We start from the raw sequence: 26,769 nt of genomic DNA, 5'->3' as shown, positions 1-26,769 counted from the left end.
CTTTAAAAGTCCTACAAGTACTCTTTGTTATGAGGGATTGATGAGCTGAGTTTACCATAGTTTACACTGTTTGTACTGTGCATTGTCAGTTGTAAATTGTATTTGAACATTGTCTGTCCTAACAAAGGGTTAAAGGTTTAGAAGCTGTGCTTCTCCATTGGATGTTAATTACAGGGAACATGGCCTGTCCTTAGGACAGATTCATACTGATATTGTTCAGAAATCCTTGCAATCAGCTATTAAAACCTTCCCCTGAGAAGCATCTAAAAAGTAAGAAAAATTTTGTACAATTTTTTTCTTTGTTTTTAAGGTATGCTGTGTGATTGGGAACAGAAACATTAAATAAAACAAATCTTCCACCCTTTTACCAAACTACTGCACTCTAACTAATACTATAACCACTCTTGTCTCGGGTAGGGGAGGAAAACCCCAGAGAACAGGAAGTTAACATAGCATGACACTCGTAAAAAAAACTGCTTTCCTAGCTCTAAGGAAATTCTCACTCAATTGTGTAGGAGGCTTCACACCAACCTCAGTGACTGCAGCCCCCTCCATATGTAATGATGTCACAGTGCAGAGTTCTACTAGATGATTGTTTCGTCAGTCCTGGCATTTTCAGGAGCTGCCCTTGCAATGTTATCTTGCGACCATTATTACACATCTATTAAATCCAGGCTTTCCGGACCTTCTTTATAAACCCCCTGTTGATATCTAGTGGTCAACTACCTGTTTGCAGTTTGCTCACTCTTTTTTAATGAATACTTAGTATTAGGAATCCTCAATGAGTCTCAGTTTGTGGGTCAGGTCCTGTAATCCATTAGTGATAAATCTATATGATACTGTTAATGGAACCTACCCTAAATTCTATTAATAGTTGGAATTAAAACAGTTCAGATCTATATGAATATTGAGACCTCTGAGATACAATGTGTCCAAGTCATAGATTCCTTTTGTTTGATTTTGAGATAGATCCTTCTTCATATCTGATCCAATCGAAAGCATGAACATGAACTGTCAATTCCTTAAAACCTTAATCCCCGAAGTTTTTTTTGTATGACTTTCTATAACCACTCTCTAACGTATAATTTTTCAATCTTTTGCACCCATTTTAAAATCAACTTTTCTTGCTACAAATTACTATACCCCACCCCCAAAAGTCTATATTTTCTGAGAGCAGAGACTGCAGAGAATAAATGGTAGCAATGGTATATTCAGGAAATTTTTCAGTAATTAAGTTTAGTATAAACAAACAAAAATAATATACCAATTTTTTCAATAAAATATAAGATTGGGTTGCATTGAGTAAATACCAAATGTGAAGTCTTAAAATTGTGCACACCCATTGAATCACAAAAAACTATGGTACCCAAAATTCTTCATATCTGAAGCTTTAAAAGCCTTTACATGTTATCAGTGTAGATTTAGCGATAAATGATGTCCCTAGAATTATTGCTCTCACTCCGATGTTTGCAACTATTACTCACATGTGTGGTGCAATTGATGTTTACATACTGTAAATGTGTTCGCCTTGCGTTTCACTTTTCATGTGGGGTAGAGGGATGTGATGGGGGTGTTTTTACATTTTTGTTTAAATATTTTTATTTATTTTTATATATTTTTTTGCCCTTTGAGAGCCCCATAAAGGGGTCAGATAGCTCTAGAGCTGCCTAATCACTTTTATTGAAAACTCCTTTGCCGGCTCTTAAAGCCAATATCAAGCTCACAGCTGTTGCAGCAGCTGTGAGCTTGATTTAACCACTTGTCTACTATGATTATTATCAAAGTACCTTGGTAGACAAGTGGTAAATATGCCTAGACACATTGTGTTTACAAAAATCCTTTCTAATGTTCATATTTTCTGCTATCCTTACTCTGTTTTCCTCTGCTTCTTCCAACATCATGGACACCGCATGGACACTAGAGTATGTAGGTTACATGGGTAGTATCACAACAAATATGTTTCATAATTAGCCATCCTCTTAACTTGTGTTACTTTCTTTGATCTATCAGCAACTGCCCTACAGGCTACACTTCCTTTGCGCACTAAAACTGCCACCATGCCTCTTGATATGAATGGAGCTGATTATCTAAATACAATTGCGATAAACCAAATAAATGATATGGGTCTTGCTCTTGTTTACAAGGAAAAAGTGAGAGAAGGGCCCCTGTTTGTAACTGCACCAAGGGGATTGCAGCAGGGCTCCACTTTTAATCCAAACTTGTCAACACCTCAGACCAGGAAGAGTAAAATAGTCTGAATACCACGTCTTTCAGCTGAACTATCAGCATGATGTTTGCTGGCTACAGGAAAGGATCACAACCTTATCTGAATCATTACTTTGGGTCTCTTTACACATTGGGTAATGTGTGCTGTGTTCAGGGACCCCAGTCGTTTAGAATGGGCTGCCAACGCGTTGCAACAGAAAAATGTCCTTTTTTTTTCAATACGCGCGGCTTGCGCATTGTGATGCAATGGAGCGCAGGTGCGTTTCCGCTTACTGTAGTTAAGCATTCTTGTGTCATTCTGAATAAATGGTACTGCAACACACCTGAAAAAATGCCATGAGTTACCATGAGTTGTGGTTACGTGCTAAAACACTCAACTCTGGCATAATATGCAATACGTAGGTGTGAAGTCAGTCTCCCTAAATATCTAAATACCACATTTACATTTTTCTTATGTTCATCGACGGACTCAGCACTCCATAAATCATAACTAGTGGGTTATATTGCCTCCTCCTGGAGTAGGACTAGGCAGAACAAAAAACACCTGGCTACGCCCATGGGTCGTCCTCAGCTGGCATATACCCCCCCTCTATGCTCTAGGTAATCAATGTGAATCTGTCTAGTCAGGAGTAAGGACCTAGGCTCCAGGCTGGGATCTCTGATCCTAGCAATTTGATCCTTCCTTACATATTTTTTTGTTTTCTATTTGGGAGATCTACAATCAACTGCTGGGCCGGATAATCTAGATCCAGTGGTTCCCCCAGCCCAGCCAGCGAGCGCATGCAGACCGCAGCTACGGCTGCAACATAGCCTCACAGTCAGAGGCTGACCCGCAAGTTAAATGTCTCGTAGGGTCACATACAACCTGGCTTAGGTCTGAGTTACAGCGGTCCCTTGGTCAACAGCTCCCCTACTTTGGTGGCAAGGAGTTCTGTCTGGAGCTTTACCCGCACCATGGAAGGGTAAGTACAGTCCCCCCCTTTCCCCTTTTGGTTGTTTTCTTAGGGGTGAACACGGGTAACCTCCAGGGACAGTTGGACCTGCCTGCAGGTTCCCTCCTTCCATCCTTAAATCTCTCCCTGAGCTGGGCTTCCCCCACTCCCATTCCCCCTGTCTGGACCTAGAGTCTGGTGGGGGGCAAGGAATGCAGCAGAGACCCCTGGGCTCTCCCCCACTATCCCCACTCTGTAAGGGTCCTGGGATAGTGTGTGTCCCACCCTGATAGACTGGAGGGGTCCCAATGTAGGAGACCCCTAGGTGCATGCCCTGCTGTTTGCAGTGTGGGTATAGTGGAGGGGGTTACCAGTGCAGAGTCTCTCCCCTAAATGTGTGTCCTACCTTCACCTATTGATGACATTAAGGGTATCACAGGGGTGAAGAGTATCTTCATGCCACAGTCTAAGAAAGAGAAGGAGTCTCGCCGTAGACAGAGGCCCTCCTTCTCAGCCCATAGAAAATTATTTTGTGTTTCCGGGATGGAGAAAAAGGGAAATAGATCTTTTAAAACTTCCCCGAAAGATTCCAAGCAACCTTGGTTGGGTTAGCCTAGAGCTAGCTTCCCCGGACCAGCAGACAAGACTCCTTCAGCATGAAGGTCTGCCCTCACCCATTTTTGGGATGGGGGTCATCTTCACTGGTTTCCAGTCATGGGGACTTCTTTGGTGAGCATCAAGGAGATACTCAGAAAGGGGGAAGTTTGTGACAAGGTAACGGGGTCCTCTGATAGACACCGCAGGCATCCTAGGGCCACGGTAAGGCTAGTATCATCCTCGGCTAAGGCTTCTTCCCCAGTTCCTGCAAGGAATCAAGAGCAAGGATCTTCCAATCATCCTGGTGGCTGTAAACATCCCTTGAGGGCTTCCTCTCAGAGAAGACCAGTTGTCCCAAGGGCTGATCTACCATCCTGCTTTACAGTGACTGGTTTTATTGGCTTAGCTATTGAAAGCCAGGTACTAAGGGATAGAGGTCTGTCTGAATCAGTGATCCCTACTATGGTGAAGGCAGGGAAGTCATCTTCCACCAACATATACCATTGTACGTGGAAAGCGTACATTTCATGGTGTGAGTCAATTGGTGCTCATTCTTGATCCTTTTCTGTGGCTCGGATCCTAACCTTTCTTCAACAGGGCATTGATCAGAAGTTGGCCTTGAGTACCATCAAGGGCCAGGTGTCTACCCTGGCAATCTTATTTCAGTGACCCCCTAGCCACGCTCTCTTTAGTTCGTATCTTAATTCAGGCGGCTCGACATGTGGCTCCACCTGTACAGTCTCTTTTACCGCCATGGTATTTAAATGTAGTGTTTTTGATTCTCCAGAAACCTCAATTTCAGAATATTCGGGGGATTCCCTTGCCTACGTTATCCCAGAAGGGGATATTCTTGGTAGCTATTACCTCGGCCTGCAGAGTATCGGAATTGGCAGCATTATCCTGTCGCAGTCCCTATTTAGTGGCCCATAGGGATAAATTGGCTCTTCGTCCCTGTCCATAATTCCTGCCCAAAGTTGCCTCTGACTTCCATTTGAATAAGGACATTATGTTGCCTTCCTTGTGTCCCAAGCCAGCTCATCCCAAGGAATTTGCCTTGCATACCTTGGATGTGGTTCGTGCGAACCACATCCAAGGTATGCAACTGCTGAATTCAGACTCGCTTTTTGTGGTAACGGGTGAACCAAGAAAAGGGCTGGCCGCTTCTTCTGCTACCATCTCCAGATGGATTAGACATTGAATCAGGTCTTTTCCATTAAAGGTCAGGTTCCACCTTTCCCTGTCACGGCGCATTCTACTTGGACGCTGAGTGCTTCTCAGGCCTTCCGTCATCAGGCTTCAATATCGCAACTTTGCAAGGTGGCCACCTGGTCGTCGGTGCATACCTTTACAAAATTCTATAAGGTAGATACTTTGGCATCTGTGGATGCTTCTTTTGGTCGCAACGTTTTGCAGGCTGCTGTTTAAGAGGGGCTGTTCCCTCTTGAGGGGTCCTGTGCTCCTGTGTCCTGGTTAAGGGCTCTTATGTTTAGCCTTGGGTTATTTTCCCTACCCCTCATTTTCCTTTTGGCACTGCTTTTGGACGTCCCACTAGTTATAATTTATGGAGCGCTGTGTCTGTCGATGATCGAAAGAGAGAATGTGATTTTTGTACTTAGCCTTAAAATTAATTTCTCTAAGTTCATCAACGGACACAGCACGCACCCCTCTATGCAGTTCTAATACTTCTAATACTGCTTGCTACTAAACTGATTACCTAGAGCAGAGAGGGGGATTATATACCAGCTGAGGACGGTCCTTGGGAATATATTCACTTTTTTGGACATTGATTTGTTCTTTTATCACTAAGCGCGACTTATTATATGCATTAGTTTAAGGGTGTGGTCACACTTGAAGTTGCTGCTTGACTACTATTATTATTCACCTTTAGCGCGGTTATCCTTTCTTTTTCTATTTGGTCCATGGGAATAGCCAGGTGTTTTTTATTCTGCCTTGTCCTACTCCTGGATGGAGGCAATATAACCCACTAGTTATGATTTATGGAGCGCTGTGTCCATTGATGAATGGATTTTACGGTAATCAAGGGATTCTGGACAAAAAGTCTTATTCCTCAAGCAGAAAATCCTTATTTAATGAGGTAGCACAGCATTAGATTTTACCTGTCTTCTGGTAATATCTTGTTTCACATGCATGTATTCTGAAATAATGATGTTCTGTGAACACCTTTGGGTGGTCAAGTAATGTAAGCAATAAAGAGAGAATGAGGCCCCTCACTTTTTCTGTTTGATGACTGTATCATAAAAATCGTATTGGAATTTATGGTTTGCCAACATAGCCTGTTCAGTTTAATCAATGCAATAGTGTAATTTGACCTTATGAGACTTCAATGTCTGATCTTGTTAGTGTAGATGGGGTAGGAAAGGGGAAGTGCAGGACAGTTTTCTTTAGGGCAGAAAGTATTTATCTGGCCCTTATGCAATATCATCTTTAATTATTTTTCTACAGCTTCACACAATTTAGGGCATATGATACAATCATACCGTAAACACAGCTGCCTCCCTTAATAATCTGAATGTATATTTTAATTAATATTTTTATCTTTATCTGAGACTGATATTAAATCTTCATTCTCTCATTTGGTTCTTATTTGCTCTAAATTGCTTATATATTTTCTCCAATCTGTGAAAATAGAAAGTGCAACTGTTTATTCTCTTTTATCACTAGCTATAATCCACCCACAGCCTCTCACAATTCTCTCACTCTATTTGGAACATTGGGTCATTGTAAACACAGACTACTCTAGCTTGATCAATCTAAATTCTTAAACTTAACAAAACTATGTTCTTACTTTACTACAAGTTCTTTTCACCATACGTAGGTGTAAAGTTCAAATCCATTGCAAACCATTTATGTACATTTGTTATTGTTATCCAGCATATACTTCTAACTGGATAAGCAGAGCGGTTTTACAAAGTTTTCACCGTACTGCATACTATGATTTCAATTCTTAAGTACATGGAAAGTATGATGAATAGTTTCTATGCAGTACATTTTGTTTATCTATCTACAATATCTGTATATCTATCTATCTAGCACACACATCCAGTTACACATTGAGAGTGGCAAGAAAAAGTATGTGAACCCCTTGGAATTAACTTTTTTTGCCATAAAATGAGATCCGATTTCTATCTAAGTCACAACAATAGACAAACACAATGTACTTAAGCTGATAACACACAAACCGTTCTAATTTCTCATGTCTTTCTTGAACGCACTCATTAAACATTCACAGTGCTGGAGGAAAAAGTATTTGAACCCTTGGAGTTTATGGCAAGTCGAACCTCCTTTGGCAGCAATGACTGTAAGCAAGCTCTTTACAAAATTACTTCAGCTTAGACACATTTGTAGGATGTCTGGTGTGAATGGCTCTCTTGAGGCCATTCCACAGCACTTCTGTGTGGTTAAGGTCTGGGCTCTGACTGATCCAAAATGCACATTTTCTTTTCCTGAAGCCAGTCTGTAGTATATTTACTTTGATGCTTAGGGTCATTGTCCTGCTTTACTAAGCTTCAGCTGGTGGGCAGCCACACTGACATTATCCTGTAGGATATTTTGGTTAAATTGGGAACTAATTTTCCACTCAATGTTGGCAAGTGGTCCAGGCCCTGAGGCAGTGAAGCAAGCTCAAATCATGATGTTCTCTCCACCATACTTTACCGCTGGGATGAGGTTTTGATGTTGGTAAGCTGTGCCCTTTTTGTGCCATGCATATTGCGGAGTATTCTTCCCGAACAGTTCAACTTTTGTTTCATCAGTCCAAAAAACATTTTCCCAGTAAAGTTGCGGTTTGAGGTGTTCTTTGGCAAACCTCAGGCACACTGCAATGTTTTTTTACACTGCCTATTCAAAGACTTGCGTATGGTAGACCCATGAACTGGGATCTTTCGCCTTTTCCAGTGATGTCTTTAAGCCTTTTTGCTGTTACACATGTGTTCTTTTGCACATCAGCTACTCTTGATAATATGTCTTCATAGAGCTCCTTTTTGTGAGGCAGAAATCACACCAGCTGATACTTCTTTTGAACAGCAATCTTAAAATGTTTTATCAATCAAAGTAGCTCTAATTCACACCTCTAAACTCATTTCATTAATTGGCCTCCTGGTGAGCAAACCATTGACTCCAATTTGCTTTTGTTGAAGTAATTAATCTATGGGTTCACTTAAATTTTTCCTCCAGCACTATGAATGTTTAATGGGTGTGTTAAATAAAGAAAATTAGAATTGTTTATGTGTTATTAGCTTAAGCACCTTTTGTTTTTCTATTGTTGTGACTTAAGCAGGCAATAGACAAGTTGAAAACCGAACAAAAATTATTTTCAATCGTCGGATCATTTGTTTCTTGCATCATTAGTGTGCCAGCTGCGATTAATGATTTTTGTGCCACAATCAAAAGTGAAAAGTGCCTGATCCAACATGCTGTATTTTTTAGAAAAACAAAACAAATTATGGCACAATCGTATGCACCATTTTTGTTTTTGGATCGACAACACATTCAGTTTTCAACTTGTCTATGGCCGACCTTAGATTCGGATCAGATCACATTTTTATGGCAAATTACTGCAGACAACCAGTTAATTGCAAGGGTTTCATTTACCTTTTCTTGTCATTGTATGGATTAAAATATGCATTCAGAATATTGAAGCATAAATGGTCAAACTAATAAATAAATTGGTAGTTTTAAAACTCTAGCTGTACATTAGTGGACTGATAAATTATACTGTAAAGTATATTGTGCTATGCATTGCATTAGCATGAAAAAAAGGTTAAATCCATTATCGCTCTAATAGTTCAGTGAGTGGAAAAGATACTTTACCTATTAATTTCTATGCTCTGATCTGTGAACTTAAACATACTCAATCTCATTTCAGTTGTACAGTCGATCTCCTCCTCCCATCATCACCCACTTTATATATGCATGTCACTCAAATCTGTAAACCACACCAATGCTGTACATACATTTGGCCATTTTGTGGACATTTTCCTTCAGCCTTTGAAAAAAAATAAACTATTGTATGGATCTGAAATAGTACTCAAAAATCTGACATCCATAGTTTCGGGTTAATTTCTAGTTTCAGGTTAATTTCTAGTTTCAGCGTGATTTAATTTGTGGTGGAAGCAGAATTTTTTTTTTTTAAAAGATGTCTGACAATAGACATTGTTTTGGTTTCATTGCATGCATTTCACCATTCATAACTAGTAAAAACAAAAAAACAAACAGTAGGTAAATTCTGTTGGCTGTTCATTCCCAAGCAATCTGTGTTTTGACTGTGAGCTGATAAAAAATGCTTCCAGAGTTGCCAAGGGCATGGTCAGCTTCACTTCAGTGAACCTAATGGCTTTGTTTCAATTTCTACATTAACCTATACTAGGAGGGCCTACAGCAACAGGCACAGGTATCCATCATTCCATCTTTAAAGTGTATCTTTTGCAGGCAGAAGGAAGCATTTTCCCCATCTCTTCACCCCCAGTTATCAGACTGCAATATTGTAACCTTGTAGCAAGTCACAAGGGTCTGCAGCAGAGGCTGGTTTGTGTCAGACCTTTGTAAACAATAATTGTACAGTTACCAGGATATACATGATGGTGTCATCTCTGAGCTAGCAACATGGTTTCAGGAAATAGAAGCTGACTCTGCATAATATCTGAACAACGATGGTTCTGGCTTTCTGATGAGAGAAAGAAATGAAAGCATTATCAGGGTGAAGTACTGTGATCTCAGAGGTAATAAATACATGAATGCATTTAACATGAAAAAAACAATCTAATTCCAGGTCCAATTAAAAGGTATTACTGAATTGTAACAGTTCATTCATATTTTTGTTCCTCCCTCTACAATACAGTATAGTGTTTCATTTCCTCATTTAACATTGCCATTTAGTTCACATTTGCATACCTAGAGTTATTTTTTATTTCTACAAATACAAAGAAAACTAGAAATCTTACAAAATTCCTATCCATACTCTATGTGCAAATATACCATTCCTCTAATGGACATAATTATAAAACTAATGGCCACTAGAGAAAAAAAGAAATTGGAAGCACTTTCTGGTAACTGGAGCAAAGATTTAAATGGCTGATCTCCAGCTGTTTTAAATGAAAGCAGTTGCACTTCCCAAAATCGTTTTAATTTAAAACCTGGACTTCTATGATAGCAATAAAAGATCAAATGTTTTTATTAGCCATTTTATTATGTGAATTAATCCTCTATTACTTTTTGTTTATAAGTAGCCACTCATTTAGAATGTGTTCAACCATATTGAAACTTACTAGATGGAAAGGGACCAAGATTCCATTTTCATTACAATGACATGGTCTGAGCTATGTTCTCAGTAATCTTCTAATTAGATTTTTCTATTTTCCATGAGTTGTTAACCTGGATTATATTTGTTTCTTCTAGCTCCAGTGGCTGCTGGACAACTATGAAACTGCTGAGGGAGTGAGCCTTCCCAGAAGCACTCTCTACAATCATTACCTTAGACACTGTCAGGAGCACAAACTAGACCCAGTCAATGCTGCCTCCTTTGGAAAACTTATCCGCTCCATATTTATGGGACTCCGAACGAGAAGACTGGGTACTAGGTTAGTATATGCAGATTGTTTTTATTCTCCACTAAGAGTGCTATGTGGGATCCAAATAATTCTGCAAAAAGTTATAATCAACTTTTTTTATATGACTCCATCCAATGTACTGTATATGTGTTTGTGTGTGTATATATATATATATATATATATATATATACAGTATATACACACTATATTGTCAAACATATTGGGACGCCAACTTCTTTACACAGACATGAACTTTAATCGCATCCCAGTCTCAGTTTGTAGGGTTCAATATTGGATTGGCCCACCCTTTGCAGTTATAACAGTTTCAACTTGTCTGGGAGGGCTGTTCACAAGGTTTAGGAGCGTATCTATAGGAATGTTTGATCATTCTTCCTCACATCTGAGGTATTGTCGCGAACGTCAAAGCGAGAGCAATAATTCAAGCACCAGACCTCCTGTGCAGCTCTAAACTGGTAAACTGTAAAGGCGTTTAAAGCGCTGCCTATGGAGAATTTTAGGCACCGCAGTTGCTGCCATTCCATGGGCAGACGCAATTTTAAAATGGGACATGTTGGGTATCTATTTACTCAGCGTAACATCATCTTTCACATTAGACAAAAAATTGGGCTAACTTTAGTGTTCTGTTGGGGGTTCTAAGCAATTTTCTAGCAAAAAAAAGTAGATTTAGGAGCAAAAGTAGGAGCAAAGTAGATGTAGGAGCAAAGTGTCAGAATTGGCCCGGATGGGAAGTGGTTAATGAAGTAATTTTACATATCTGCATACAAAATAGATCCCTGATATATACAGTAATATTATATTAAAAAGAAAATAAAAGCTTTTATCATTAAAAGGCAGTGATTGCACCTATGTCTGAGAGTAGCATGCTTGGAGAATTATGTCATCAGTCTGCTTCAGGCAGAAGAAAAACATTTCCTCAGTCTCCCTTTTCCCAGTGAACACTTTCTGGCAGCTGACTAAATGAAAGGCAGCAGCACAGATGCTGATCCATGCGGGACAACATATGTAATGTAAAAACAGTGAAGAAAATAAAGAAATGTTTAGGTACCAGGATTTACTTGACTGCCACTCCCTTCTTATGTTTTTTTTGGGGTGGACGTGGGCCCCTCCGTGGGTTGGTCGGACCATCAAGTGCCCTTCCTTGCCTCATGTCACTCCTACTCACTATCAGGGTCCCTCCGCAGACCACACCACCCCCCATGTTAACCCATGCCTAGCAGCACCCCCCCCCCCAGGGTGGCCATGCCTGTTTTTTTCTGTTTTGGGGTGTCGAGCGGGTGCTGGGAGCCGGAGGGGAGTGGTAGGAGCATTCCCACCACGTCTTTTGGTGGGAATGCTCCTAGTGGGAGTCCCTAATGGGATCCCCCTTACTGTCCAAGTGTACCTGGGGGTCCCGGGAGCCGCGTGGGCCCGCCATTTTGCCATGGCTGACTTCATGAATATTGGGCGGTCAAGGGTCTGGGTCCCAGTCTGCTTTGTCTGCTATGACGGCGGTCCTGCAGTCACTGGAGTCCAAAGTAGATATGGCCCTCCAAAATAGAACGAGCAAAAAGCGTCTGCCCCTTCACCTGTATCCTCTGTCTCCTCAGATTCTGTGGCTGATTTGGCCACTGCGGATGTGAGTCACCCTACTGGTTCTGCGTCCACGCACCCTGAGTGCTCTGATAGTGAGGATGAATTCTCTTCCACTACAGCCACGCATAAAAAGGCGATAGTGGATAGCGATAGTGGATCCGATGAGTGTGGGAAACTTTGAAATTAGAGGACACAGCTACTGCTGCGTCGACTGCACCGGTGCAATTTGGTACCCGCAGAGCCTCCAAAGTGGCAAAGGTGTTTCCCTTTCTCGCCTATTTCAACAACATTGTCGCGAGTCAGCGGGGTTCCCCCAAATGCACTGTCGGAGACCCTAAACATTTCACTAGAAGGTATCCTTTTGAAGAGTCCCTGTTAAAGAAACTGACAGTTCCACCTGTCGTGGACTCGCAGGTTTCCAGGTTGAATAAAGCCACCCTTCTCCCAGTGGAGGACTCTCTGTCCTTTAAGGACCCTTTTGACGAGAGAGCTAAATCTCTGGTCCGATACCTTTTTACCATGGCTGGTTCCATTCTGCGGCCGGTATTTGCCATAACCTTGGTTTCCCAGACCTCAACGCAATGGGCTAAGCTCCTGCACCAGGATTTCGAAGGGGGACAACCTCCCCCTGACCTGGCAGAGCTGGCGGACCAGTTGATCCAGGGGTTGCAATATATCTGTGATGCCTCTCTGGATGCAGCCCTCTTAGACTGTAGGGTGTCCGTGACAGCGGTGACTCTTCACTGCATGATATGGTTGAAATACTGGTCTGCGGACCAGGCTTCCAAGAAGGTTTTGACTGATCTCTCTTTTGTAGGAGACCGCTTGTTCGGAGCTTCCTTGGAAGAGATCATTAAGGGTACTAATTGGAGGTAAGAGTACTCTGCTTCCACAGACTACCAGGAGCAAAGAGTCTCGTAGCAAACGTGGCCCTTTCTTCTCCACCCATAAGTGGTCCTTTCATCCTTCGGGATCTAAGGACCAGGGATCAAAGTCCACCCATAACCCCGCACTGGTTTTCAAGAGGCCCTCCGGGACCGCAGACAAGCATGCTTTTGCCTGAAGGGGCGCCCTCACACGTATCTGTGGTGGGGGGACATGTTCACTTCTTTCCGGATCCGTGGACCTCCTTGATTCAAGACAAATGGGTCCACGAGTTAATTCAGTCCGGTTACAAGATAGAGTTCCGATCCTTGCCCCAGGCAAGGTTCTTTCCTTCCAATCTGCGTTTGGCCCCAGATCGCCTTTAAGGTCGTCTTGGGGCGGTACAGGATTTGCTTTCACAAGGGATCATTGTACCGGTTCCGGAATTTGAACGCTTTCTGGGGTTTTATTCAAACTCATTTACTGTTCCCAGGAAGGAAGGCAAAGTCGGTCCAATTCTGGACCTCAAGACCTTAAATCGCTTTGTGTGGGTTCAGAAATTTAGAATGGAGTCCATTCGCACAGTAGAGCCATACCTTCATCAACGGGATTTCCTGACCTCTATTGATATCAAGGACGCTTATCTTCATATCCCAATATATGTCAGACATCAGCGTTTCCTTCGCTTTTTCGTGGGCGAGGAGCACTATCAATTTGTGGCGTTACCCTTTGGTTTCACCTCAGCTCCTCGGATGTTCACAAAAGTTTTGGCCCCGGCCTTAGCATTGCTAAGGCAGAAGGGGATTGCGGTACTGGGGTACTTGGACGATCTCTTTCTGCGAGCATTTCTCCGAATGCCTTAAAAGACAGTCTGGACATTTCAGTACAAACTCTGCAATAGTTTTGATGGAAACTGAATTTCCAAAAATCTGTTCTGGGCCCATCCACTAAGCTGGACTATCTGGGCCTGACATTGGAAAGATGAGACTCCAGAAGTTGCAGGATGCAATACGGCTCCTGTTGTCCAGCCGGCGGTCATCTCTCAGGACTTGTATGCAAGTCCTGGGCTTGATGGTCTCCAGCTTCTAGGCGGTTCTGTTGGCTCAGTTCCATACCAGATCTCTGCAAACGGAAATTCTTGCCAAATGAAACAAGAACCCACAGTCTCTAGACAATCTGATCCTGTTGAGCCTTGAAAGGAGGGGATCCCGGATCTGGTGGCTCTGCTCTCCAGTGCTTCAACAGGGAAAATCCTTTCTCCGTCTGTACTGGACAGTGGTCAACACGGATGCCAGCCTGTCTGGTTGGGGAGGTGTCTTGGGCATGGATTGTGCTCAGGGGGTTGGACTCTGAAGTAGTCCAGCCTGCCAATTAATATCCTGGAAATTCGGGCGATCAGGCTTGGCCTGACCCAATGGACGGATCATCTTCAGGAGTGCCCGGTAAGGATTCAGTCTGACAATGCTTCAGTGTAGCATATGTCAATCATCAAGGGGGCACCAAAAGTGCCCTAGCGGCCCAGGAAGTAGCCGGTATTCTAAGGTGGGCAGAGCGCTGTGCATATTCCACGGGTGGAAAATTGGCAGGCGGACTACCTCAGTCGGCAGGCATTGAATCAGGAAGTGATTTCATCAACTGTGTAACTGTGTCTCTGGTGGGGGACTCCCGATGTGGACCTGTTGGCCTCTTGCCTCAACAGGAAGGTGCAGAGGTTCATAGCAAGGTCTCAGGATCCCCTGGCCGATGCCACAGACTCTCTGGTGGCCCCTTGGGGCCAGTATCGTCTGGTATACGCATTTCCTTCGATACCTCTTCTGTGGAGATTCCCGCAAGGAATCGAGGCAGAAGGGATTCCAGTCATCCTAGAGGCCCCGGACTGGCCTTGCAGGTCTTGGTACGCAGACCTTGTAAGGCTGGTCGCCGATGTCCCTTGGAAACTCCCTCTCAGAGAAGATCTTTTAGTTCAAGGGCCGATCTTCCATCCTGCTTTACAGGCCCTGGCTGTTAAAAGTCAGGTGCTGAAGGATAGAGGGGTGTCTGAATCAGTAAATCCTACGCTGGTAAAAGCTAGAAAATCTACTTCTGGGAAGATTTATCATTAAGTCTAGAAGGCATACATTGCTTGGTGTGAGTCTCAGTGGGTCTCCCCCCGTTCCTTTTCGCTTTCTTGTGTTTTGGAGTTTCTCCAAAGAGGTGTAGATCAGTGTTTGGCCTTTGGTACCATCAAAGGCCAGATCTCTGCCCTGGCAATTTTCTTTCAGTGCCGTTGGCCACGAATTCCTTTGTTCACACCTTTGTTCAGGGGGTCTGCCACGTGGCTCTCCCGGTGAGATCTCCGTTACCTCCGTGGGACCTCAGTTTGATACTGTCGGTTCTCCAGAATCTGCCTTTTGAAAATATTTGTAAGGTTTCTCTGCTTACTCTGTCACAGAAGGTAGCTTTCTTGATGGCTATTGCTTCTGCGTGCAGGGTGTCAGATTTGGCTGCGTTGTCTTGTCGGTTATCCTATCTGGTGGTTCAGAGATAAAGTGGTGCTTTGTCCCTGCCAGTCATTCCTTCCTAAAGTTGTCTCTGGTTTTCATTTAAATGAAGACATTGTGTTGCCTTCCTTGTGTCCTAAGTCTAGGCATCCTAAAGAGATTGTCCTACATTCTTTGGATGTGGTTTGGGCAATAAAGGTGTACCTGGTGGCGACTGAGTCGTTCCGAAAATCGGATTCTCTTTCTTTTCTTACGGATGGACCCCGTAAGGGGCTGGCCGCGTCTGCTGCGACCATTTCTAGATGGATTAGACAGACGGTGGTGCAGGCCTATTCCATTAAGGGTCAGGATCTTGCTTTCCAGGTTAAGACGCATTCTACGAGGGCGCTTAGTGCTTCCTGGGCCTTCCCTCATCAGGCGTCTGTAGTGCAGGTTTGAAAGGTGGCCACCAGGTTGTCCGTTTACACTTTCACAAAAATTTATAAGGTGGATGTGTTGACAGCTGCGGATGCTTCTTTTGGCCGCAAGGTTTTACAGGCCTCTGTTGGAGAGGATTAGTCCTCTTTGAGGGTGTTTTTTTGACAGGTGAGCTCAAGTTGTTCCTGGTTGAGCTCCTGCTTTACTTGGTTGGCTATGTTTAGCTATTGAGAAGTGTGTTTTCGTGCTGTGTTCTTCCTACCCCTTATGTTGACACTACTTTGGGACATTCCAAGGGTCAAAAAATCTGGAGCTGTGCCTGTCAATGAACGAAAGAGAAAACTGGATTTTTAAAATCCTTTTTTCTGATGTTAATTTATGGACACAGCACCCACCCCTCTATTGAGTTGGGTTTAATGCTCTTCTGACACTGCTTGTTACAAAACTGAAGACTTATAGAAGAAAGTAAGAGTATACCCCCTGGGACTGCCCTATAAGCGTAGTCAAACTTTTTTCCGCCTAGTGTCCTCCTACTGCATAAACCCAAGGGTCAAGAAAATCTAGAGCTGTGTCTGTCAATGAAAATCAGAGAAAAGGATTTAACGGTAAGACAAAAATCCAGTTTTTTACTTTCTGCTATAAAACATATCCAATAAAAAAAATTTGAAAAAATAGAATTTCTTTATCAATTTAGGCTAATATGTATTCTAATACATATTTTTGGTTAAATAAAATCCCAATAAGCGTATATTGATTGGTTGGCTCAAAAGTTATCGCGTCTACAAACTAAGGGATGTTTCTATGGCATTTTTTTTTCTACTAATGGCAACGATCAGCAATTTATAGCGGGACTTAGACATTGCGGCGGACAAATCGGACACCTAACTGACACTTTTTTGGGAACCATTTATACAGTGATCAGTGTGCTAAAAATATGCACTGTTGCTGTACTAATGACACTGGCAGGGAAGGAGCTAACATCAGGGGCGAATAAAGGGTTAAGTGTGCTCCTAGCTGGTGCTTGCTAACTTTGGGGGGGGGGGTGTTCTGACTGGCTTAGCAGAAACACAAGATCCCCATCTTCTTCTCTGTCAGAAGGGCGATCTGCCCTGTATGCATAGGTAGATCGCCCTTCTGCCTCTCTGGGGAACGATCATGGGTGGCCGGCAGACATCAGGTCCGCCGGACCGGTTGATTAACCTCCCTGTTAGCCAATCACAGCTCGATGGCGCCTCCAGTGGTGCGATGGCGCCATCTAATGACTATTGCACAAAATGACGTACAGGCAAATGATTTTGCTCAATAGAGTTGACCTGCAGCAGTTAATGTACGTTAGGCTGTCGACAATTGGTTAACTGACCAGATTAATATCCTAGGAGTTTAATTGACTTGATACTATACTCTGATTAAAAAGTGTTCCTTTAATTTTTTTGAGCAGGGTAGATTATTACAGTCTAGGTTTTCTGCATTTCTTTCCTTTAGCTGTCTGCTTGTAAACCTCCATACTGAGTTTGGCTTTGGATCCAAGAAATCACATGAATAAAAATCTTAGGTATACAATTATAAATGTCAACAGTCTGGTAGTAACCGTGGAAACAATGTTATCATTTCCAATATGATGAGCCAAATGGATTTCTTGTTTGCTTTACAAACTTGGAAGAGATATGGAGATACAGTATCTCACAAAAGTGAGTACAACCCTCACATTTTTGTAAATATTTTATTATATCTTTTCATGTGACAACACTGAAGAAATGACACTTTGCTACAATGTAAAGTAGTTTACAGTGTGAGTGTGCAGCTTGTATAACAGTGTAAATTTGCTGTCCCCTCAAAATAACTCAACACACAGCCATTAATGTCTAAACCGCTGGCAACAAAAGTGAATACACCCCTAAGTTAAAATGTCCAAATAGAGCCCAAAGTGTCAATATTTTGTATGGCCACCATTATTTTCCAGCACTGCCTTAACCCTCTTGGGCATGGAGTTCACCAGAGCTTCACAGGTTGCCACTGGAGTCCTCTTCCACTCCTCCATGACAATATCATGGAGCTGGTGGATGTTAGAGACCCTGCGCTCCTCCGCCTTCCATTTGAGGATATCCCACAGATGCTCAATAGGGTTTAGGTGTGGAGACCTGATTGGCCAGTCCATCCCCTTTACCCTCAGCTTCTTTAACAAGGCAGTGGTTGTCTTGGAGGTGTGTTTGGGGTTGTTATCATGTTGGAATACGGCCCTGCGGCCCAGTCTCAGAAGGGAGGTTATCACGCTCTGTTTCTGTATGTCACAGTACATGTTGGCATTCATGGTTCCCTCAATAAACTGTAGCCCCCCTAGTGCCGGCAGCACTCTTGCAGCCCCAGACCATGACACTCCCACCACCATGCTTGACTGTAGGCAAGACACACTTGTCTTTGTACTCCTTACCTGTTTGCCACCACACACGCTTGACACCATCTAAACCAAATACGTTTATCTTGGTCTCATCAGACCACAGGGCATGGTTCAAGTAATCCATGTCCTTTGTCTGCTTGTCTTCAGCAAACTGTTTGCAGGCTTTCTTGTGCATCACCTTTAGAAGAGGCTTCCTTCTGGGATGACAGCCATGCAGCCCAATTTGATGCAGCGTGCAGCATACAGTGCCTTGCGAAAGTATTCGGCCCCCTTGAACTTTGCGACCTTTTGCCACATTTCAGGCTTCAAACATAAAGATATAAAGCTGTAATTTTTTGTGAAGAATCAACAACAAGTGGGACACAATCATGAAGTGGAACGAAATTTATTGAATATTTCAAACTTTGTTAACAAATAAAAAACTGAAAAATTGGGCGTGCAAAATTATTCAGCCCCTTTACTTTCACTGCAGCAAACTCTCTCCAGAAGTTCAGTGAGGATCTCTGAATGATCCAATGTTGAGCTAAATGATTAATGATGATAAATAGAATCCACCTGTGTGTAATCAAGTCTCCGTATAAATGCACCTGCACTGCGATAGTCTCAGAGGTCCGTTTAAAGTGCAGAGAGCATCATGAAGAACAAGGAACACACCAGGCAGGTCCGAGATACTATTGTGGAGAAGTTTAAAGCCGGATTTGGATACAAAAATATTTCCCAAGCTTTAAACATCCCAAGGAGTACGGTGCAAGCGATAATATTGAAATGGAAGGAGTATCAGACCACTGCAAATCTATGAAGACCTGGCTGTCCCTCTAAACTTTCAGCTCATACAAGGAGAAGACTGATGAGAGATGCAGCCAAGAGGCCCATGATCACTCTGGATGAACTGCAGAGATCTACAGCTGAGGTGGGAGACTCTGTCCATAGGACAACAATCAGTCGTATACTGCACAAATCTGGCCTTTATGGAAGAGTGGCAAGAAAAAAGCCATTTCTTAAAGATATCCATAAAAAGTGTTGTTTAAAGTTTGCCACAAGCCACCTGGGAGACACACCAAACATGTGGAAGAAGGTGCTCTGGTCAGATGAAACCAAAATCGAACTTTTTGGCAACAATGCAAAACGTTATGTTTGGCGTAAAAGCAACACAGCTCATCACCCTGAACACACCATCCCCACTGTTAAACATGGTGGTGGCAGCATCATGGTTTGGGCCTGCTTTTCTTCAGCAGGGACAGGGAAGATGGTTAAAATTGATGGGAAGATGGATGGAGCCAAATACAGGACCATTCTGTAAGAAAACCTGATGGAGTCTGCAAAAGACCTGAGACTGGGACGGAGATTTGTCTTCCAACAAGACAATGATCCAAAACATAAAGCAAAATCTACAATGGAATGGTTCACAAATAAACATATCCAGGTGTTAGAATGGCCAAGTCAAAGTCCAGACCTGAATCCAATCGAGAATCTGTGGAAAGAACTGAAAACTGCTGTTCACAAACGCTCTCCATCCAACCTCACTGAGCTCGAGCTGTTTTGCAAGGAGGAATGGGCAAAAATGTCAGTCTCTCGATGTGCAAAACTGATAGAGACATACCCCAAGCGACTTACAGCTGTAATCAAAGCAAAAGGTGGCACTACAAAGTATTAACTTAAGGGGGCTGAATAATTTTGCACGCCTAATTTTTCAGTTTTTTATATGTTAAAAAAGTTTGAAATATCCAATAAATTACGTTCCACTTTATGATTGTGTCCCACTTGTTGTTGATTCTTCACAAAAAATTACAGTTTTATATCTTTATGTTTGAAGCCTGAAATGTGGCAAAAGGTCACAAAGTTCAAGGGGGCCAAATACTTTCGCAAGGCACTGTATGGTCTCAGTACTGACAGGTTAACCCCCTCCCCTTTTAACCTCTACAGCAATGCTGGGAGCACTCGTATGTCTATTTCCCAAAGACAACCTCTGGATATGACGCTGATCATGTGCACTCAACTTCTTTGGTCGACCATGGCGAGGCCTGAGTGGAACCTGTCCTAGTAAACCACTGTATGGTCTTGGCCACTATGCTGCAGCTCAGTTTAAGGGTCTTGGCAATCTTCTTTTAGCCCAGGCCATCTTTATGTAGAGCAACACATCTTTTTTTTTTCAGATCCTCAGAGTTCTTTGCCATGAGGTGCCATGTTGAACTTCCAGTGACCAGTATGAGAGAGTGATAATACCAAATTTAACACACCCGTTCCCCATTCACTCTTGAGACCTTAACGAGTCACATGACATCGGGGTGTTAAAATGGCTGATTGGGCCCAATTTGGACATTTGCACTTAGGGTTGTAATCACTTTTTTTGCCAGCAGTTTTGACATGAATGGCTGTTGAGTTATTTTGAGGGGGACAGACAATTTACACTGTTATACAAGCTGTACACTCACTAATTTACATTGTAGCAAAGTGTCATTTCTTTAGTGTTGTCACATAAAAAACGATATAATAAAATGACAAAAATGTGATAGGGGTGTACTCACTTTTGTGATATACTGTAAATACTGCCAAAAGAGGTGCTCTTTTAAGAACCAAGTGACAACCTATTACCAAAGATTTTCTTTTAACCATATTGCCGCATTATAAAATGACGCTGGCAGGAACACTCCCCCGATCCGGGCAGGCGTCACATGTTGTCCGCCTGTTTCCGCTGCTCTCCCGCCCTTCCGGGGACTCGCAGCGCGGCGATCGGGAATGCATCTGTTCGGACACAGCCCATCCCCAACCAGTGTAAAGAGCCATTAAAAAAAAGGCTCTTTACCATGTGACCGGCTGTGTCCAATCACAGCCGGCCACATGCACTGTCCTCGTGCACGCCCCTAGGGGCGCACAGAGTGGTGATCAAAGATGGAGAATGAAATTGGCTCTTTACCACGTGACCGGCTGTGTCCAATCACAGCTAGTCACAGAATGTAAACAGAAACCATGGTAACTAGCTGTTACCGTGTTCTCCTCCTCACACACCGATCCTGTGTGAGGAGGAGATTGCGGTAACAGCTAGTTACTGATTACAGTCCACACCTAAACACACTCATTGCTCCCCCCAATAAAGAGGACCTGGTAATAGCCCATCAAAGTACCTGTCACTAGCCCATCCCAGTACCTGTCACCAGCCCGTCAGAGTACCCGAGTACCTGTCACCAGCCAATCAGGTACTCTGATGACAGGTACTCTGGTACTCTGATGGGCTGGTGACAGGTACTCGGGAAATCTGATGGGCTGGTGACAGGTACTCGGATGACAGGTACTCTGAGTACCTGTCATCAAAGTACCTGTCATTCGAGTACTTGTCATCCGAGTACCTGTCACCAGACCATCAGAGTACCCGATTACCTCTCTGTATCCCATTAGATTACCCGAGTACCTATCTCCAGCCCAGAGTACCCAAGTACCTCTATCTCCAGCCCAGAGTACCCGGTACCTCTGTCTCCAGCCCAGAGTACCCGAGTACCTCTGTCTCCAGCCCACAGTACCCGAGTACCTCTGTCTCCAGCCCAGTGTACCCGAGTACCTGTTTTCAGCGCAGAGTGCCCGAGTACCTTTCTGCAGCCTGTCAGATTACCCGAGTACCTGTCTCTAGCCCATCAGAATACCCAAGTACCTCTCTGAAGCTCATCAGAGTACCCGAGTACCTTTCTGAAGCCTATCAGTGTACCCGAGTACCTGTCTGCAGTGCACCAGAGTACCTGAGTACCTATCTGCAGCCCATGCCTCCTATATTATGTGTTGGGGTGTTTGCTTTCCAAAATCGGGTAATTTTGTGGGGGTTTCCATTGTCCTGGTGCTCCAGGGCCTTCAAAAGTGTGATTGGTTGTAATGAAATTATGTGTAATTTATGCTCCTAGAACACCTGACTGTGCTCCTTGCATGTTGGGCCTCTGTATGTGGCTATGCTGTGACAAAGTCTCACATATGTGGTATCGCCATACTCAGGAGGATTAGCAGAATGTATTTTGGGGTGTAGTTTTTGTGCATGCTATGTGTTAGAAATATCTTATAAATTGACAACGTGTAAAAAAAAAAATAAGCTTTCATTTTCTTTCCACATTTTCCGAAAAACCTGTGGAAATAAATGACATGTTCAAAAGACTCATTATGCCTCATAAAATATATGTGGGGTGTTTGCTTTCCAAAATTGGGCCATTTTGTGGGTAATTCCATTGTCCTGGAGCTCCAGGGCCTTCAAAAGTGTGATAGGTCGTTAGGAAATTATATGTCTAATTTATGCTTGTAGAACAGTTGACGGTGCTCCTTGGATCTTGGGCCTCTGTGTGTGGCCAGGCTGTATAAAAGTTTCACACATGTGATATTGCCATACTCAGGAGGAGTAGCAGAATATATTTTGGGGTGTAATTGCAAGTATGCATATACTTTGTGTGAGAAATAACCTGTTATTATGATAATTTTGTGTAAAAAAAAAAAAAAAAATTATTTCCTAATTTTCCAAAGAATTGTGGGAAAAAATTCCAACTTCAAAAAACTCACTATACCTCTTACTAAATACCAAGGAATGTCTACTTTCCAAAAAGGGGTCATTTGGGGGGTATTTGTACTGTCCTGCCTCAAGAAATGAGAAATGTTGGTACATCAGGTGTGATTAGGTGTGATCAATTTTCAATGATTGGCACCATAACTTGTAAACTCTATAACTTTCACACAGACTAAATAATATCCACTAATTTGGGTTATTTTTACCAAAGATAAGTAGCAGTATAAATTTTGGCCCAAATTTATAAGAAAAAATTACTTTTTTGTAAGATTTTAAAATAGAAACTAAAACAAAATGTTTTTTCTTTCAAAATTTCCGCTCTCTTTTCACTTATATCACTAAAAATCCAGTGGTGATTAAATACCACCAAAAGAAAGCTCTATTTGTGTGAATAAAATGATAAAAAAAATTGATTGGGTACAGCGTTGTATGACTGAGTAATTATCAAAGTGTGAGAGTGCTGAAAACTGAAAATTGGTCTGGGCAGGAAGGGGCTGTAACTGCCCTGTATGGAAGTCGTTAATAATGGGTACAATATGATTGTACTCTATAGCATAAACAGTTGAAAAAGTAAGTTAATTAGCTTGATGGAAAATAAAAAGACATTATTTCTACTTCTCTCCTATAAAAGAGAACCCCTATCTCAAACATTTGTAGTGTTTTCCCACTTTAAAATGTTGTAGTCCAAGTAAATGCTTGAACCATTGCACCATTAGTGGCTTTTAAACCTCACATTCCATTTGAAGTTTTTTCTGGCTGGTACAGATGCTGTACACTTTGCCCTAATGAATTCCCCTACATGGACTGCATTCAACATACACTATATTACCAAAAGTATTGGGACGCCTGCCTTTACACGCATCCCAGTCTTAGTCCATAAGGTTTGATATTGAGTTGGTCCAGCCTTTGCAGCTATAACAGCTTCAACTTTTCTGGGAAGGCTGTCCATACGTTTAAGGAGTGTCTATGGGAATGATTGACCATTCTTCCAAAAGTGCATTTGTGAGGTCAGGCACAATGTTGACAAGTAGGCCTTGTTCACAGTCTCCACGCCAAATTCATACCAAAGGTGTTCTGTTGGATTGAGGTCAGGAATCTGTGCAGGCAAGTCAAGTTCCTTTTCCCCAAACTCACTCATTTATGTCTTTAGGGACCTTGCTTTGTGCACTGGTGCACAGTTATGTTGGAACAGGAAGGGGCCATCCCCAAACTCTTCCCACAAAGTTGGGAGCATGAAATTGTCCAAAATGTCTTGGTATGCTGACACCTTAAAAGTTCCCTTCGCTGGAACTAAGGGGCCAAGCCCAACCCTAAACCATATTCCTCCCTCCACCAAATAATTTGGCCAGTACACAAAGCAAAGTCCATAAAAACATGGATGAGTGACTTTGGGGTGGGGGAACATGCCTGGCCTGCACAGAGTTCAGACCTCATCAGAACACCTTTGGGATGAATTAGAGCGCAAACTGCGAGCCAGTCCTTCTCGTCCAAAATTAGTGCCTGACCTCCCAAATGCGCTTCTGGAAGAATGGTCAAACACTCCCATAGACACACTTGTGGACAGCCTTCCAAGAAGAGTTGAAGCTGTTATAGCTGCAAAGAGTGGGCCAACTCAATATTGAACCCTACAGACTAAGACTGGGATGCTATTAAAGTTCATGTGCGTGTAAAGGCAGGCGTCCCAATACTTTTGGTAATATAGTGTATGTAAGCAGCTAAATGCCCAAATAAAGGTATTATTATCTATAGGAAGACACTCCAGTTGAAAGTGTTATTTATTCATTTTTAGATAAATTGGCTTTTAGACATTAGAAGAAGTACAGAACACCATGCCATTTTTTGTCTTCTTGCTGCAAAATATTGTTCTTGAAAAGGGTTGTCATCTGCAAGAATATGTTATTGTTTTAACTACCACATGTGGAGGTTGCCTATTGAAGAGGAAAACGTACCAAGATGTTGTTTTAAAAATTAACCAGTGATGCAGCATTTCTGTGAATTGATATCTGCTCAATACCCCCAGCTCTCCATAACTTGACTATGCTTTTTATAGAACTACTTCAGAACAGCATGTATACAGAGCTTAAAAAAAATTAAACCTAAACTCCTGAGCTTTCTAGTGATCTGGAGATAAATACAGTGTAGTCAGAGTATGCATAGCAGCAAAGACTAATTTTAATTTAAAAGTTTAATCTGAGTGTTTGTAAATGCAGATATGTAACGTTTTGCATATTATGAGACAAGAGAACAGAAAGCAGTAGGGTGAAGTGACAAACTGAAAAAAAAAGTACTGTTGGAAGATTGCAGTGTCTTACATCTCTTCTCAGAATTAATTTGTACATCCAACCTTGATTGAGAAGAAATTAAGAAAACATAGAAATACCTGGTTAATTGTTTAGAACAAGGGGTTTCTTGGCTGAATCACGGCAGTTAGAAAATTCTAAATATTCCACTGTATTTTCCAAACAAGCAATAATTAGAAAATAATAATTTTGTAAACCACCCATAATGTTATAGCTAACATAGAAAGACAAATCTTTTCAAACAGATCGGCTGTTTTTTTTTTTTTCATCTGGAAGATTATCTGAACTGAGGGCCAGTTCGCACCATAGGAACGCAGTCTGGATGTGTTCCAGATGCTTTTCTGCATGCGTGTTTTTGGTGTGTTTTTGATGCAGTCCAGTGCATTTCCCCCCCACCCCTCTTTCTTCTTAACCTTAAATAAGTACATGTGTGTTTCAGTGCGTTTTTGGTGCATTTAGGGTGTGTTCCAGTGTGTTTTTGATGCATTTTACAGCATTCCAGTGCAGGAAAAATGCAGCATGTTCTACTTTTTTTTCTGGAACTGGAACGCACTGGAACTGCAAGCACTGGTGTGAACTATGCGTTTGGAAGCCAAATAACTTACAGTGCCTTGCGAAAGTATTTGGCCCCCTTGAACTTTTCGACCTTTTGCCATATTTCAGGCTTCAAACATAAAGATATAAAACTGTAATTTTTTGTGAAGAATCAACAACAAGTGGGACACAATCATGAAGTGGAACGAAATTTATTGGATATTTCAAACTTTGTTAACAAATAAAAAACTGAAAAATTGGGCGTGCAAAATTATTCAGCCTCTTTACTTTCAGTGCAGCAAACTCTCTCCAGAAGTTCAGTGAGGATCTCTGAATGATCCAATGTTGACCTATATGACTAATGATGATAAATAGAATCAATCTGTGTGTAATCAAGTCTCTGTATAAATGCACCTGCACTGTGATAGTCTCAGAGGTCAGTTTAAAGTGCAGAGAGCATCATGAAGAACAAGGAACACACCAGGCAGGTCTGAGATACTGTTGTGGAGAAGTTTAAAGCTGGATTTGGATACAAAAAGATTTCCCAAGCTTTAAACATCCCAAGGAGCACTGTGCAAACGATAATATTGAAATGGAAGGAGTATCAGACCTCTGCAAATCTACGAAGACCCCTGGCCGTCCCTCTAAACTTTCAGCTCATACAAGGAGAAGACTGATCAGAGATGCAGCCAAGAGGCCCATGATCACTCTGGATGAACTGCAGAGATCTACAGCTGAGGTGGGAGACTCTGTCCATAGGACAACAATCAGTCGTATACTGCACAAATCTGGCCTTTATGGAAGAGTGGCAAGAAGAAAGACATTTCTTAAAGATATCCATAAAAGAGTCATTTAAAGTTTGCCACAAGCCTCCTTGGAAGACACACCAAACATGTGGAAGAAGGTGCTCTGGTCAGATGAAACCAAAATCGAACTTTTTGGCAACAATGCAAAAACGTTATGTTTGGCGTAAAAGCAACACAGCTCATCACCCTGAACACACCATCCTCACTGTCAAACATGGTGGTGGCAGCATCATGGTCTGGGCCTGCTTTTCTTCAGCAGGGACAGGGAAGATGGTTAAAATTGATAGGAAAATGGATGGAGCCAAATACAGGACCATTCTGGAAGAAAACCTGATGGAGTCTGCAAAAGACCTGAGACTGGGACGGAGATTTGTCTTCCAACAAGACAATGATCCAAAACATAAAGCAAAATCTACAATGAAATGGTTCACAAATAAACATATTCAGGTGTTAGAATGGCCAAGTCAAAGTCCAGACCTGAATCCAATCGAGAATCTGTGGAAAGAATTGAAAACTGCTGTTCGCAAA

The 26,769-nt window shown here is 42.3% G+C and overlaps 1 protein-coding gene across 4 annotated transcripts in view; it reads left to right on the top strand.

The window, feature by feature from the left end:
* The window catches only part of RFX3 (regulatory factor X3), a 518,367-nt gene that overhangs the window by 402,737 nt on the left and 88,861 nt on the right, over nucleotides 1-26,769 (top strand). For all 4 annotated transcript variants that reach the window (XM_082243301.1, XM_082243299.1, XM_082243300.1 and 1 more), the window contains one exon: nucleotides 10,170-10,351. In XM_082243301.1, the coding sequence (XP_082099427.1) occupies nucleotides 10,170-10,351 (182 nt within the window). The remainder of the gene's footprint in view (nucleotides 1-10,169; nucleotides 10,352-26,769) is intronic.

This window comes from Pelophylax lessonae (assembly GCF_965119305.1).
Source record: "Pelophylax lessonae genome assembly, chromosome: 1".
Lineage (NCBI taxonomy): Eukaryota > Metazoa > Chordata > Amphibia > Anura > Ranidae > Pelophylax > Pelophylax lessonae.
This window is presented reverse-complemented; position numbering and strand designations above follow the sequence as displayed.